Source organism: Gorilla gorilla, chromosome Y (genome assembly GCF_029281585.2).
Source record: "Gorilla gorilla gorilla isolate KB3781 chromosome Y, NHGRI_mGorGor1-v2.1_pri, whole genome shotgun sequence".
Classification (NCBI taxonomy): domain Eukaryota; kingdom Metazoa; phylum Chordata; class Mammalia; order Primates; family Hominidae; genus Gorilla; species Gorilla gorilla.
Window position 1 is genome coordinate 8,976,152 of NC_073248.2, and position 15,865 is coordinate 8,992,016.

General features: G+C 43.3%; 1 protein-coding gene across 3 annotated transcripts in view; it reads right to left on the reverse strand.

Annotated features, from left to right (window-relative positions):
• The window catches only part of DHRSX (dehydrogenase/reductase X-linked), a 319,446-nt gene that overhangs the window by 216,258 nt on the left and 87,323 nt on the right, over positions 1-15,865 (reverse strand). For 2 of the 3 annotated variants that reach the window (XM_055377228.2, XM_055377230.2), the window contains exon 2: positions 1,879-1,986. The exons of the other annotated variant lie outside the window; for it this stretch is intronic. In XM_055377228.2, the coding sequence (XP_055233203.1) occupies positions 1,879-1,986 (108 nt within the window). The remainder of the gene's footprint in view (positions 1-1,878; positions 1,987-15,865) is intronic. 3 annotated transcript variants of the gene reach the window in all.

Sequence of the window (15,865 nt, forward strand, 5' to 3'; positions counted from 1 at the left end):
TGAGGCTGAGTCAGGAGGATTGCTGGAGCCCAGGAGTTTGAGGTTGCAGTGAGCTATGATTACGTCACTGCACTGCAGTCTGGGCTGACAGAGTAGGATCCTGTCTGAAAATAATTAATTAAATGCAGATAGTGTCAAGAGTGGGCATAATACACATTAAGGCTTTTATTTTTCCAAGCTCATCTCCACACATCATTTAAGCTAGCTGATTTAGACTTCCCCACGTATGCAATAGACTCTCTCCCCTCCTCCCCCTCCTCCTCCCCCTCTCCGTCTCCACTGGCAGTAGTGGAATGGGTTAATTTGAACTGTTCTCATGTTCCCAGTTGAAGGGAGACCTGAAGAGGTCACACCGGAAGAGGAGTCAGAGATCACGATAAGCTTTTAGAGAAATTTTCAAAAAGAAGAGCAGAAATCAAACAGTGAGTGTCTATAGGTCATGGTTGCAGAAGAAACAAGTATCCCGCAACATTGTTCAGATTCTGTTAGGAGCTTGTGTTTGAACAAAATTCATAAATTGAAGTCCTAAAGCCCAGGGCCTCCGAATGTGACTGTGTTTGGAAATAAGGTCTCTTTAAAGTGGTGATTAAGGTAAAATGAGGTCACCAGAGTGGGCCCCGATCTAATTGAACTGGTGTCCTTATAAGGAGAGCATATGAGGACACAGACACACACAGAGGGATGACCCTGTGAGGACACAGAGAGAAACCAAGGAGAGAGGCCTCAGGAGGAACCAGCCCTGCCCACACCTGGATCTCAGACATCCAGCCTCCAGGACTGTGGGAAACTCAATGTCTGTTGTATATAAGCTGCCCATTCTATGGTAATTCTGTTATAGTGCCTGAAATGGACTAAGACATCTCAGGAGAAGAGGAGATGAAAACACACAGAGGGATGACCCTGTGAGGACACAGAGAGAAACCAAGCAGAGGGGCCTCAGGAGGAACCAGCCCTGCCCACACCTGGATCTCAGACATCCAGCCTCCAGGACTGTGGGAAACTCAATGTCTGTTGTATATAAGCTGCCCATTCTATGGTAATTCTGTTATAGCGCCTGAAATGGACTAAGACATCTCAGGAGAAGAGGAGATGAAAACACACAGAGGGATGACCCTGTGAGGACACAGGGAGAAGATGGTGTCTACAAGCCAAGGAGAGAGGTGTCGGGAGGAACCAGCCCTACTCACACTGTGATATTGAACCTCCAGCCTCTGGAATTGTGAAAAATAAATTTTGGCTTTTTAAGCAACCTCCAGTCTCCTTGAGATACTTTGTTATAACAGCCCTAGTAAAGTCATAAAGATATATGGTTATTTTTTTCCAGTAAACCATGTGAAAGACACACAGGATCAATATTTAAGCAGAATATATATCTACTTCCAAAAGGGTACAACAATTCTCTGTGTTTTCTAGGTTTTGAATATCACCTTTATGAGCTTTCTGGATCTGACTGAATTTTCTATATGCAAATCAACATTTGCATACATGTCTAAATGAACAATTAAGTAGCTCACATTAGGTATAAGACACAACTAACTCTGCCAGGCGCAGTGGCTCACACCTGTAATCCTAGCACTTTGGGAGGCCAAGGCAGGCGGACGGCTTGAGCTCAGGAGTTCAAGACCAGCCTGGCCAGCATATGGAAACTCTGTCTCTACTAAAAATACAAAAATTATCCGGGCATGGTGGTGCATGTCTGTAAACCCAGCTACTCGGGAGGCTGAGGTAGGAGAATCACTTTAACCCAGGAGGTAGAGGCTGCAGTGAGCCAAGATTGCACCACTGCAGTCCAGCATGGGTTGACGGACTGCGATCCTGTCTCAGAAAAAAAAAAAAAACCAAAAAACAAAAAACACAAGTAACTGTAAAAGTCATCACCTATGATAACATGCATGCCAAGTCTCGCCAGATGCTTCGCTGTAGAATAGCCAATGCCATCTGTCCCTCCCGTCACTATAGCGACACGGTCAGGTCGTGGGGGGAAAACTGAAAAAGAAGAAGAGAAAATCATCAAACTAAGATTTCAAAGCAGAGCACATATTTGTAAGAATTAAGCCTCCAGAGAGGCAGGATGCCAAAGGGAGTTATGGTTCAATTTTTTCTGGTTCTGTTCCTCTTGAATTCCCACAGGCTCAGGAGGCATGAATGTATTAAAGTGGATTCGCCCCCAGTAATGACAGTGCAGTAAAAAACCACCTAACAAATCCCCTGCCATCCCCTGTGAGTCCCTGGCAGGTTCTGCAATACGCCGTCAGTGTGACCGGCAGAAAGGTCTGCAGAACGGATACCCTTTACAGAGGCGAGCAAGAATCCTGGAATAACCTCTGCTCTCAGGGCAGCACTGAGCAGGACATTTTTGTTCGTTTGCATTGTAAAATGTAGACTTTATTATGATGTAGGTATGGTGGGGCCAACAGATCAGGAGACTGCCGTTAAGCAAGTGGTTTGTTACTCACAGGTCCCAAGAGAAGGGGCGTGTGACACCACTCAGGACCACACAGGGGCGCACCAAGTTTGGTCAGGTGGGAATACAAAGGAGACCAGAGCTCTCACTGTGGTTTCCAAGGGAAGGAACAGGCGAGTAGGCTTACAGTTGGCTAGTGTGAATGATTTCAGCAGGCTCTGGGGCATAGGGGCTGTCCCTGACTCTCTGGTACCTGGCTTTGGGGTGGTTAGGGCAGGTGGAGAGTGACATGGAATATGCAACCCCAATAAAGGAGATGGTTGGGGGGTGGATTCCGGATTGATGGGTTTGCATATGAAAGACAGGTTCATAGGTGGGCTCTTCACCACCTCTGGGGATTCGCTAGCTATGGGAGGGGCAGGGTCTCTAGGGTTGACAAGGCCACGAAAGTCATGCATCAGAACACAGAAAATAAAAGACTTGGTTAATACAGTTTGCTTCATAGCTGCTGATATCACACGTGCAGATAGCATCTCACTTGAATTTCTGGTTAAGACAAGTGATCCACATTTTTGAGGGAGATTTGTACTTCTTTTTCTTCCTTCCACTTGTCCTCCCTTCCTTCTCTCCATCTTTCCTTCCTTCCTTCCCTCTTTCCTTCCTTCCTCCTTCCTTCTCTTTTTCCTTTCTTCCTTCATTCCTTCCTTCATTCTTTCCTTCCCTCCCTCCCTCTTTCCTTCCCTCCCTCTTTCTTTTCTTCATTCCTTCCTTCCCTCCCTTTTTCCTCCCTTCCTCCTTCCTTCCTTCTTTCCTTCCTTCCTTCCCTCCCTCTTTCCTTCTTTCCTTTCCTCTTTCCCTCCTTTCTTCTTTACTTCCTTGTCTCACTCCTTCTTTCTTCTTTTCCTTTTTCCTTCCCTCCCTTTCCTTCCTTTCTCCTTCCATCCTTTCCTCTTCACTTCTTTCTCTCACTTTTTCCTTCCTTCCTTCCCTTCCTTTCCTTTCCTCTTTACTTCCTTCTCTCACTCTTTCCTTCCTTATTTCCCTCTTTCCTTCCCTCCCTCTTTCCTTTCTTTCCTCCCTCTTTCCTTCCTTTCTTCCTCCTTCCTTCTGTCCATCTTCTAACCCTTCCCTCCTTCTTTTATAAAATATGTGTAGAGCCCACACCCTGTGCCCAGCATACAGGGAAATGAATTAGACAAAGATAAACATGTTGTCTGCCTCAAGGACATTTGGTTCCCCTGGGTAAGATACCAACCACTCTAAATACACAGATGTGTCTGGCAATAATCCAGAACTTTCCAGATCTCACGTCTTCCAGTTATGAATGAACTTCAAAGGAAGAAGAGGAAAGGGAGAAGCAGTGATTCTGGACGGAGGGTTAGAGAACAATCTTCCAAGGAGGGGCTCCTGAGCTGATGTTGTGACGGTGAGAGCAAAAGTCTAGCAGGCCTGGGATATTCCAGGAAGAGGAAGGCGGCTGGCTGGCTGGCTGGAGCCAAGCACATGGAAAGAGGGAAGAGAGGAGGGAAGAAGGTGTAGGGGCACCCCAGAGTTCGTGAGCTTCTCTCTGGCAGACAGGGCGTCATCACAGGGCTCTGAGACAATCTGTGATATGTTTCACAGGAAGGAATAGATTCATGGAGAATCCACTCGAGCTGGAGGAAGACAAGGTTATCAAGGGTCTCCTGAAGCAGCTGCAGGGACTGACGGGGGAGCTCCGCCACAGTTCAGCACAGGTGGTATGAGAGGTGGCTGGATTCAGAATATGTCTCACAGGTACCGGCAACAGGGGTGCTGGTGGGAGTCAGACTTCTCGCATTCAAAATAAAAAGAAATCACAAGACAAGGACAGAGAGGGGGACACGATGAGGCAAGAATGACTCCTTGTACTGGGGGCTGAGAAAATTCAAGAAGGGAATTTCCATGAATTCCCTTGAGAAGGAAAGACTGAGGGAAAAGTGGATTTTGCAGGCAGGTAGTCAGGAAAGTCCCTTTCTGTGAATTATTATAGGCACATATGATCTTTTTCAAGTTAGGAGATTATTTTGTTCAACATATTTGGAATGTTCTTTATTAAAATATAAAGCCTAAGTGTCCACCAACAGACAATTTGATTTTTTAAAATATGGCACATATATACCATGGAATACTACACAGCCATGAAAAGGAATGATGTTGTGTCTTTTGCAGCAACATGAAGGGAACTGGAGGCCATTATCCTAAGTGAAATGGCTCAGAAACAGAAAGTCAAGTACCACGTTATCCCTTATAAGCGGGAATTAAATAATGTGTACACATTGACATAGAGCATAAAATAATAGACATCGAGGACTCAGAAGTGTCACAGGGTGGGATGGGATGAGGGATGAGAAATTACCTATTGGCTACCATGTACGTTATTTGAGTGATGTCCTCACTAACAGCCCAAACATTACCACTATGCAATATATTCATGTAACACAAGTGTACTCATACCCACAAAATCTATAAAAATACAAAGGTAATTTAAATAGAAATAAGGATTATAAATCATTCCACTATAAAGACACACACACGTATGTTTATTGCAGCACTGTTCACAATAGTAAAGACTTGGAACCAACCCAAATGCCCATCAATGATAGACTGAATAAATAAAATGTGGCACATGGACACCATGGAATACTATGCAGCCAGAAAAAAGGATGACTTCATGTCCTTTGCAGGGACATGGATGAAGCTGGAAACCATCATTCTCAGCAAACTAACACAAGAACAGAAAACTAAACACCACATGTTCTCACTCACAAGTGGGAGTTGAACAATGAGAATACATGGACACAGGGAAGGGAACATCACACACCAGGGCCTGTCAGGAGGTGAGGGACTAGGGGAGGGGTACCATTAGGACAAACACCTAATGTAGATGACAGGTTGATGGGTGCAGCAAACCACCATGGCACGTGTATACCTATGTAACAAACCTGCACGTTCTACACATGTACCCCAGAACTTAAAGTATAATAAAATAAAATAAAACAATAAAGCCTATGCTGCTTTTCCATTTCACCTTTCCCAAGTGTAAAATGTTGTGTCTCCTCTCCCCCCAGAATAATTCCTATGTTGAAAATATACAATCGCCAGGGTGATGGTATCAGGAGGTGGGGCCTGCGGAGGAGCCTTCAACATATAATCTGCTATTTGTCAGCCCGTACATTTCGTTGTCAGTATTGTGCGAACAATCCTCTTGGTGTGTAAGACTTTCATTTTTCTTTTTCTTAATACACGCATGAATCGATGAAAAGGTATGTTCACTTAGAAAATTGCAGAATAAGTTTTCCATATGCTTAGGTTTTCTGGTGTATCCCTTGTAACCCGAAGATAGAACCTGTACAATGACATTCCCATGTTCCTGAGCCAAGCTGAGGGACTTGGAAATACTATATGTCGTATCAGTAGATGTATTGATGTTCTTAATTTACTAAGTTTATTTTAAAAATAGGAATGTATTATTAAATTGTAATTACAGACACACAGTACGCATATATACTGTGTGTGTATACATGTGTGTCTCTGTGTGGGTGTGTCTGTGTGTGTACATACATATTTCTCAGCCCCAATGCCAACTTCCTAGTCAATAAAGAAATCTCTAAAATCTTCCAGCTAAACTTGGAAAAGCAGCAAGTATCCATCCTGTTCTCTGTGATGCTTTTTTTTTTTTTGAGCTGGGGTCTCACTACATTGCCCAGGCTGCAGTGCAGTGGTGCAATCATGGCTCGCTGCAGCCTCGACCTCCTGGACTCAAATGATCCTCCTGCCTCAGCCTCCCAAGTAGCTGGGACTACAGGTGTGAGCCACCACACTTGGCTAATTTTTTTTACTATTTTTTTTTGTAAAGATGGGGTCTTGCTGTGTTGCCCAGACCGGTCTTGATCTCCGGGGCTCAAGTCATCCTCCCACCCCGGCCTCCCAAAGAGCTGGATTCCAGGAGTGCACCCTGTCATTTAACATGCTACTGGAGATCTTACCCAACATGGTCAGACAAATAATTACAACAGACACAAGAACTGCAGAGGGAGAGTCAAAATATACTTTGCAGATGATATGATGGTATGCCAGGAAAAAACTAACAAAATCAACATTAAATAAATCCAAGAAGAGAATTCAGGAAGGTAGTCAGATAGAAAATTCAGAAGCAAATGTCAATAGCTTCCATAAATACACAAACAATTGGCAGGTTAAAAAGGTAGGGGAAGAGACAGTCCTGCTTATAATATAGAAACAACAGCAACACTGAAATGAGCCTTGGTCATCGAGAGTGTGCAAAACCTCTATCAGGAAACCTAAAGACATAAAAGTAGAGTTGAGGCCATGGAAAGATGCCCTCGGGTCTCGGTGAGGATGTCATGCCACATGGTTTTGGAGGTGCCCGTGGGGTCTTCCCTGAAAACGCACAGTGAGCCGTGATTGTGCCACTGCACCGCAGCCTGGGCAAGGTAGCGAGACCCCAGCTCAAAAAAAAAAGAAAAAAGGCATCACAGATTGCAGAATGGATCCTTGCTGCATTTCTAACTTTAGCTAGAAGAGTTTAGTGTTTTCCTTATGGACCAGGAAGCTGACACTGGGGCTGAGAAGTATGTATGTACCCACACAGACACCCCCGCACACAACAGGTTGCAACAATCGCCCGACACCACCCACCCGGTGCCTCTGCAGATGGGGAACATGTTTTGCAAGATCGGGCTTCCTCAGGGTTTTGGGTTTTCACAGCCAATGACTCGGCATGACCAGAGAACCGGCTGACGCTCCTTCTACCCAATTCCTCGCCGTCTCTTTTTTCACAGGTGTGAGGCACCTACACCGTCACCTGAAAGCCTTCCTCCACTCTTCTGCCAGCACCTGTTTGACCCTTCACACACAGTTCCCCTAGTAAATCTCTGGCCCATCACGTTCCTTCTTGGTGTGTGCTTCTCCAAAGACCCAAATGGGTCAGGCGCAGTGGCTCATGCCTGTAATCCCAGCACTTTGGAAAGCCAAGGCAGGCAGATCGCTTGAGCCCAGGAGTTCAAGACCAGCCTGGGCAACATAGTGAAGCCCCATTGCTACAAAACAAAAAAAAAAGGCACAAAAAAATTAGCCAGGCATGGTGGCACACGGCTGTCATCCCAGCTACCAGGGAGGCTGAGTTCAGAGGATCACGCAAGCCTGGGAGGTTGAGGCTGTAGTGAGCTCTGATCATACCACTGCACTCCAGCCTGGGTGACAGAGCAAGACTGTCTCAAAACAAAACAAAAAAAAAGACGGCCGGGCACGGTGGCTCATGCCTGTAATCCCAGCACTTTGGGAGGCCGAGGCGGGTGGATCACAAGGTCAGGAGATCGACACCATCCTGGTTCACACGGTGAAACCCGGTCTCTACTAAAAATACAAAAAATTAGCCTGGCGTGGTGGCAGGCGCCTGCAGTCCCAGCTACTCGGAAGGCTGAGGCAGGAGAATGGCGTGAACCTGGGAGGCAGAGCTTGCAGTGAGCCGAGATTGTGCCACTGCACTCCAACCTGGGCAACAGAACCAGACTCCATCTCACAAAAAAAAAAAAAAAAGACAAAAAAAACCCCAAACTTTGTCCAATCCAGAGTTGACAGACACCTAAGTTTGATTCCATGTCTTTGCTTTTATGAACAGTGCTGCGATGAACACACAGTACGTGTGTCTTTTTGGTAGAATGACTTACTTTCCCTTGGGTAGATACCCAGTAATGGGATTGCTGGCTCAAATGGTAATTCAATTCTTAGGAAGATGTGGTGCATCTATGCCATGGAATACTATGCACCCATTAAAAAGAATGAAATCATGTCCTTTGCAGCAATATAGATGCAAGAGGAGGCCATTGTCCTATGTGAACTAACACAGAGCCAGGAAACTAAATATCAGACGTTCTCACTTCTTACTGGGAGGTAAACATCAAGTACACATGGACATAAAGATGGGAACAATAAACACTGAGCAATTCAATGGGGCAAGGAAGGGATGGGGCAAGGGTTGGAAAACTATTGAGTGCCATGCTGACTACCTGGATGACGGGATCCTTGTGCTCCAAACCTCAACATCACACAATATACCCAGGGAACAAACCTGCACACGTACCCCCGAATCTAAAATAGAAGTTGAGGCCAGATGCGGTGGCTCACACCTGTCATCCCGGCGCTTTGGGAGGCTGAGACGGGTGGATCGCGAGGTCAGGAGTTCAAGACCAGCCTGGCCAACATGGTGAAACCGCATCTCTACTAAAAGTACAAAATTTAGCTGGGCGTGGTGGTGCGTGCACCTGTAATCCCAGCGACTCGGGAGGCTGAGCCAGGAGGATCGCTTGAACCCGGGAGGTGGAGCTTGCAGTGAGCTGAGATCACGCCAGTGCACTCCAGCCTGGGCGACAGAGCCAGACTCCGTCTCAAAAAAAAATTTTTTTTTAATTTAAAAAATAAAATAGAAGTTGGAGGGGGAAAAAATCTAAACTGATACAATCCTAAAGGTGTCAGAATGACCCAAGTCGATATGCAAATTTGATGAGATCCAATAAAGATAGTTCACAGAATTTCTTCTAGGCAAACTGGACGAATCGATTCGAAAATTGCTGTGGGGAAAAGAATTTCAAACGAGGCGGCAAAGAGGAAAATTCTGATACGTACAAAGATTGAGAACACAACGGCCCTGTAGGAGATTAAAACATTTGAGAAGCTTCTATAATTAAACGGGAGGTACTACAGGCATTAATGGAGGAACGAACAGGGTACAATTTCCAGAAATAGGCCAACTGCATGTGGAAATTGAGTATACGACAAAAGAGGCAAAAGATGGGCGTTTTAATAAACTGTGTTGGGGCACGTGAAGCCACATTAGGAAACAGATAAAATTAGTGCCAGACCTCATAGCATGCATGAGTGAACTCCAAGGCAAAAAGAAAGTTAAACCATGAGAAGATTGCAAGAAAGCAGGAATCATTAGTTTAACCTCCACAGAAAGAAAATGCTTCCTAAACGAAAATTCAGAAAGATGGTTAGATAGATTTCACTATTTAAAAAACTACTTGTTTAAAAAACAGGCCGGGCAGTGGCTCATGCCTGTAATCCCAGCACTTTGAGGGCTGAGGTGGGGGTATCGCTTGAGGCCAGAAGCTCAGGACCAGCCTGGGAAACAGAGAGAGGCCTCATCTCTACAAAAAATTTAAAAAATTAACCGGGTGTGGCGGTGCGTGCCTGTAGTTCCAGCAAGCTGGGAGGCTGAGATGGGAGGATCACTTGAGTCCAAGGGATGGAGGTTGCAGTGAGCCAAGATCGTGCCACTGCACTCCAGACAGAACAAGACACTATCTCAAAAAAAAATCACATGGTAAAAAACAAAACAAATCTCCATAAGCAAAGTAAAAAATAAATAATGAGCTGGAAGAAAATTTGCAACTTCCATCAGAAATATTAACAGCTATTTTTCAGATATCTAAAAAGTTCAACTCCAGAAAAACCCCAAACATGCTACAAAGAAAAGGACAAAAATAAGAGTTTATATACAGAACAGGCTCAAATGGCCCTCAACACATACGTTCTCCTTTATATCTAATAACAGACATCCTAATTCAGACCATACTGAAATACTATTTCTTTTTTTTTTTAAAGTTCTGGGATACATGTGCAGAACGTGCAGGTTTGTTACATAGGTATACATGTGCCACGGTGGTTTGCTGCACCTGACAACCCATCATCTAGTTTTTAAGCCCTGCATGCATTAGGTATTTGTCCTAATGCTCTCCCTCTCCTTGTTCCCCAGCCCCCAACAGGCTCTGGTGTGTGATGTCCCCCTCCCTGTGTCCCTGTGTTCTCACTGTTCAGCTCCTACCTGTAAGTGAGAACATGTGGTGTTTGGTTTTCTGTTCCTGCGTTATTAGGCTGAGAATGATGCCTTCCAGCTTCATCCATGTCCCTGCAAAGGACATGAACTCATCCTTTTTATGGCTGCATAGTATTCCATGGTGTATTTTTCTAATCTTTTCTTTTTTGAGATGGAGTCTCGCTCTGTCGCCCAGGCTGGAATGCAGTGGCGCAATCTCGGCTCAATGCAAGCTCCACCTCCCGGGTTCACGCCATTCTCTCACCTCAGCCTCCCGAGTAGCTGGGACTACAGGCGCCTGCCACCACGCCCGGCTAATTTTGTTTTTGTATTTTTAGTAGAGACGGGGTTTCACCGTGTTAGCCAGGACGGTCTCGATCTCCTGACCTCGTGATCCGCCCGCCTCGGCCTCCCAAAGTGCTGGGATTACAGGCATGAGCCACCGCGCTCGGCCCCATGGTGTATATGTGCCACATTTTCTTTATCCAGTCTATCATTGATGGGCATTTGGGTTGGTTCCAAGTCTTCACTATTATAAATAGTGCTGCAATAAGCATCCGTTTGCATGTGTCTTTATAGTACAAGGATTTATAATCCTTTGGGTTTATACCCAGTAATGGGATTTCTGGGTGAAATGGTATGAAATACTATTTCTTATCCATCAGATTGAGAAAAATTCCAAAGCACTGGCATCAAACTTCTCTAATAAGGCTGTGGACCTCAGGCACTCAGAGACAGTGTGGGCGGGAAGGCAAAAGGGCAAAGACCCTATGGGAGTAAGTTGAGTAATATCCAGTGCAGTGACACATGGATGCATCCTTCGATCCAGCAAAATCACCTCTAGGAATCTACCCTCAAGATACAAGGTGGACTGCCAATGTGAACCGAAGGTGACTCATTGCTTGCTAATAAAATGAAGAAATAACCCTACAAAGACAATGGCAAAGGATGATGCTGGAAGAGGGGAGCCTCCAAAGAGACGGTGATGAATCTCCCACCCCATCATGCCTGCCATGTTTCCGATTCCCAGTGTCCATCAGAGAAACCAGGGGCAAGGCTGAGACAACGTGAATCTACAGAGAATGAAAAGTCTCTTCTCTTCTGACGGATTTATGGCTGCGAAGGTTTTGACAGAAAGTTTCCGGAATGGCACTGCAGGCAGGAACGTAGGATCCAACTCAACCTTCCTTTTACAGATACGAGATCTTGAGGACTCAATTATCCAAGAGAGAGGAGGGGAGTCGGAGTCCCCCAACACGCTCACTTCCCACAGTTCTCGTTGCAAATCACGCTTTCACCCCTTACCCACTTAGCCTCCGTTTGTCCCTGGTTGAAAGGCAAGGGAACAGGTTTGGGGTGCATTGTATGCAGTGGGAAAGGCCATCTGTATAACGTCAGGACCGCCACATGCTCTCGTCTTTACACGGATGAAATATGTCACGGCTCTGACTGTCAAAAACAAAAAGCACAGAAAGCAGGCAACAGCCTGTTTTTTTTTTTTTGGGGGGGGGGGATGGAGTCTTGCTCTTGTCGCCTAGGCTGGAGTGCAATGCCACGATCTCGGCTCACTGCAACCTCCCACTCCCAGGTTCAAGTGATTCTCCTGCCTCAGGCTCCCAAGTAGCTGGGATTACAGGCGTCCGCCAACACGCCCGGCTAGTTTTTTTTTTGATATTTTTAGTAGAGATGGAGTTTCACCATGTTGGTCAGGCTGGTCTCGAACTCCTGACCTCGTGATCTTGAGCACACAGTCCTCATCTGTCATCTCAAAGCAAGGCAAAGAGGCAAACTTCACAGTTAACACACAATGGACCAGAACAGAGGTTTCCAAACGTCCCCACTTCATAGCATACATGCTACCCAGAAAACCTGTTCACAGCACTCTAAGCAAAAAAAAAGTTTCCTTTTTATATATACAAAATTTTTGATATATAAATTTTACATATATTTTATAAAATGTATTTTATAAATTTTATAAAGTTAAAATTATATAAATGTTAAAATATATTTTATAAAAGTTTAAAATATATAAAATATGTACATTTTATATATTGTATAATATATAAAAATATATTTTATTTAATAAATTTATATTATATACTTATACCTAATAAATTTATATTATATACTTATATCTAATAAATTATATAACATTTATATAATAAATGTATATTATATAACATTTATATAATAAATGTTTATTATATAATATTTATATAATAAACATTTATATAATAAATGTATATTATATAATATTTATATAATAAACATTTATATAATAAATGTATATTATATAATATTTATATAATAAACATTTATATAATAAATGTATATTATATAATATTTATATAATAAACATTTATATAATAAATGTATATTATATAACATTTATATAATAAATGTATATTATATAACATTTATATAATAAATGTATATTATATAACATTTATATAATAAATTTATATTATATAACATTTATATATAATAAATTTATATTATATAATATTTATATGATAAATTTATTTTCCATATTTATATATAATAAATGTATATGATAATATTAAAATATATATTTTATATAATAAATGTATAAAATTTATATGTAATATATAATTTTATATTTTATAAAATTTTAAAAATACAAAATATGTATATTATATATTATATAAAATATATAAAATTATATTTTTAATATATATTTTAAAAATCCAAGGTGATGGTGTTGAGAGGTGGGGTTTTGGAGAAGTCATGAGGTCATGAGAATGGAACCTGAAGCATGAGATGAGTGTCCTTACAAAAGGGGCCCCAGAGAGCTCCCTCACACCTTCCACCGTGTGAGGTCACAGCAAGAAGGCGCCATCCTAGATGGAAGTGGGTCCCCACCAGACACTGAATCTGCCACTACTCAGGAGGCTGAGGTGGGAGGATCACTCGAGCCCAGGAGCTCGAGGCTGCAGTGAGCTATGATTGCACCACTGCACTCCAGCCTGGGCGACAGAACAAGACCCTGTCTCAAAATAAATAAATAAAAGAAAATTAAAAAGAGTTAAAAAAAATAGAGCTTCCAGGAGTTGTGGACAACATCAAATAACCTCATACTACACATAATTGGAATCCCCGAAGAAAACAGAGGAAATGTTTTAAGGTGATGGCTGAAGTTTTTGCAGAGAGAGGACAGAAGAATCATTTTAATTTCCTTCTCTGTGGCTTTGTGTATTTTCTAAATCTAAGTGGACATCAATTACTATCCTTTTACAATTAACCATTTTCTCAGTCAACACAGCCTTCCAAACACATACTTAATTTGCATAAACAAACAAGATATTTCATACTAATTTGACAAGAAAGTTCTGCCTAGTGCGGTCACAATTGACAGTTAATAAATGTGTAACTTTTAAGAGGCAATCGTGTGTGTTATTTAACATCAGACTGGTGTTTCCCACTGGTATTTTCATTAGATTTTTTAAAAAAAATCTTTATCACAACTCATGAATCTGTAGGATATAACGAATTTAAGTTGAGGCCAGGAAATATGCATTGACTTCTTGTATTTCTCTGATTTCACACATGTGCAGGAGGTCACCCCACAGTAGAAGAGGTTCCCTGTGCAGTGGGGTCCCCTGTTTGCAATGGGAGGGTCATTTTCATTCCACTTTTTTGTCTCAAACACAGGGGGTCCAATCATGCACCTTTCTGCTTGTGACGATATAAAAGCAGCCTTCATCTATTCTACACGGGGCAAATAACACAATAGGCCTCCATGGTTCTCCGGGCTGATACCCAGCCTGCCTCACACATAAGGCCAATGATGACTGAGGACAGATACCTTGCTGTAGACTCTCTGCACACCACTGCCTGACCAAGTGCCAGGCATAAGACAAGCACCCCATAAATGTTCATTGACTGAATGAATGAGCTCACCCATCCATTGATGAGTCAATCAGAGATGAAAGGTTGACACTCCCTTCCCTGAAAGGGCAAGACAGATGGACTATGGACTGAATGTGTGTGTCTTCCCAAAATTCCTACGTTCAATCCTCACCCTCAAGGTGATGGTGTTAGGAGGTGGGGTCTTTGAAGGTGATGAGGTCGTGAAGGTGGGGCCCCATCAATGGGATGTGTGCCCTTATAAAAGGGACCCCAGAGAGCTCCCTCGTCCCCTTGCACCATATGAGGACACAGCTACAAGGCACCATCTATGAACCAGGAAGTGGGTTCTCACCAGACACTGAATCTGCCCCCACCTTGATCTTGGACTTCCCACCTCCAGAACTGTGAGCAATAAATATCTGTAATTTATAATCCACCCAGGCTATGGTATTTTTGTTGTAGCAGCCTGAATGGCACTAAGAAAAGATGCAAATAATTCTTCCCAGGTCCTCATCCCCGTCCCTGAGGGGGGCTGTTTCACAACCAAGTTGACACTGGAAATCTTAGCCCTTTCTAAGGCAGAGCCCAAGACAGTTTTTTGCAATAGATTTATTCCATCAGCTGGTCTCTCTGCATTTCGTGGAGTTGAAGTGAAGTGTCCACACAGCGTCTTGGAGACACAAGTGGGAACATTGGCCCTGGGTCATCAGTGAGGATATGAATTTCAAACTAGATGACACAGTTTTGACAGACAGTTTTTGCCAACAGATTTATTCCATCAGCAGCTCTCTCTCTCTGCATTTTACGGAGTTGAAGTGAAGAGTCCACATGGCCTCTTGGAGACACGAGTGAAAACCACTGGCCCTGGGTCCTAACTGAGGATATGCATTTCAAACTAGATGATATAGTTTGGATGTGTGTCCCCACCCAATCTCCAATCTTATGCGGAACTGTAATCCCCTGTGTTAGAGGTGGGGCTTGATGGGAGATGACTGGATCATGGACATACGGTTCCCATGAATGGTTTTGCATTATCCTCTTGGTGCTATTTTCATGAAAGTGAGTGAGTGAGTTAGTACGAGACCTGGTTGTTTAAAAGTGTGTGGCACCTCTTCTCTCTCTTGCTCCTGCTCCCACCACGTCAGACGTGCCTGCTTTCCCTTCATCTTCGTCTGTGATTGTAAGGTTCCTGAGGCCTCCACAGAAACCAACCAGAAGCCGCCATGCTCCCCGTACAGCCTGCAGAACTCTGAGCCAATGAAAACTGTTTTCTTTATAAATTACCCAGCCTCATGGATTTCTTTATAGCAGTGCCAGAATGGACTCATCCACTGGCCTTTATTGCCCTTACAGGTTGCAATAGGGAGTATCAGGGCCATGGTAGGAAGAAACAGTGAAAAAGTTGGTAGAACCCCAAGTCCCTAAATGAACAGTCCAATCAGAGGAGCCCAGCTGATGTCTAGATTATATGTTAGGAATTCTTGAATGCATCTTAAAAAAAAAAAGTTCCGATTTCAAGGAAAAAAAAAAAACCAGTCATAACTAGACATGTAGCCGATGTTCGTCAAAAGCTATAAAACCACCTTGCAAAGCAAAACCAGATCAAGAGAGGAGGCACTGAGAACCATGAGATCTAAAGTCAGTAACTATGAACTCTCCCCCAGAAATAAAATGCCCTGGTTAGTAAAGATGAAAATAAAATTGGTTTAAAGGGAAAAATGACAGCCGTATAG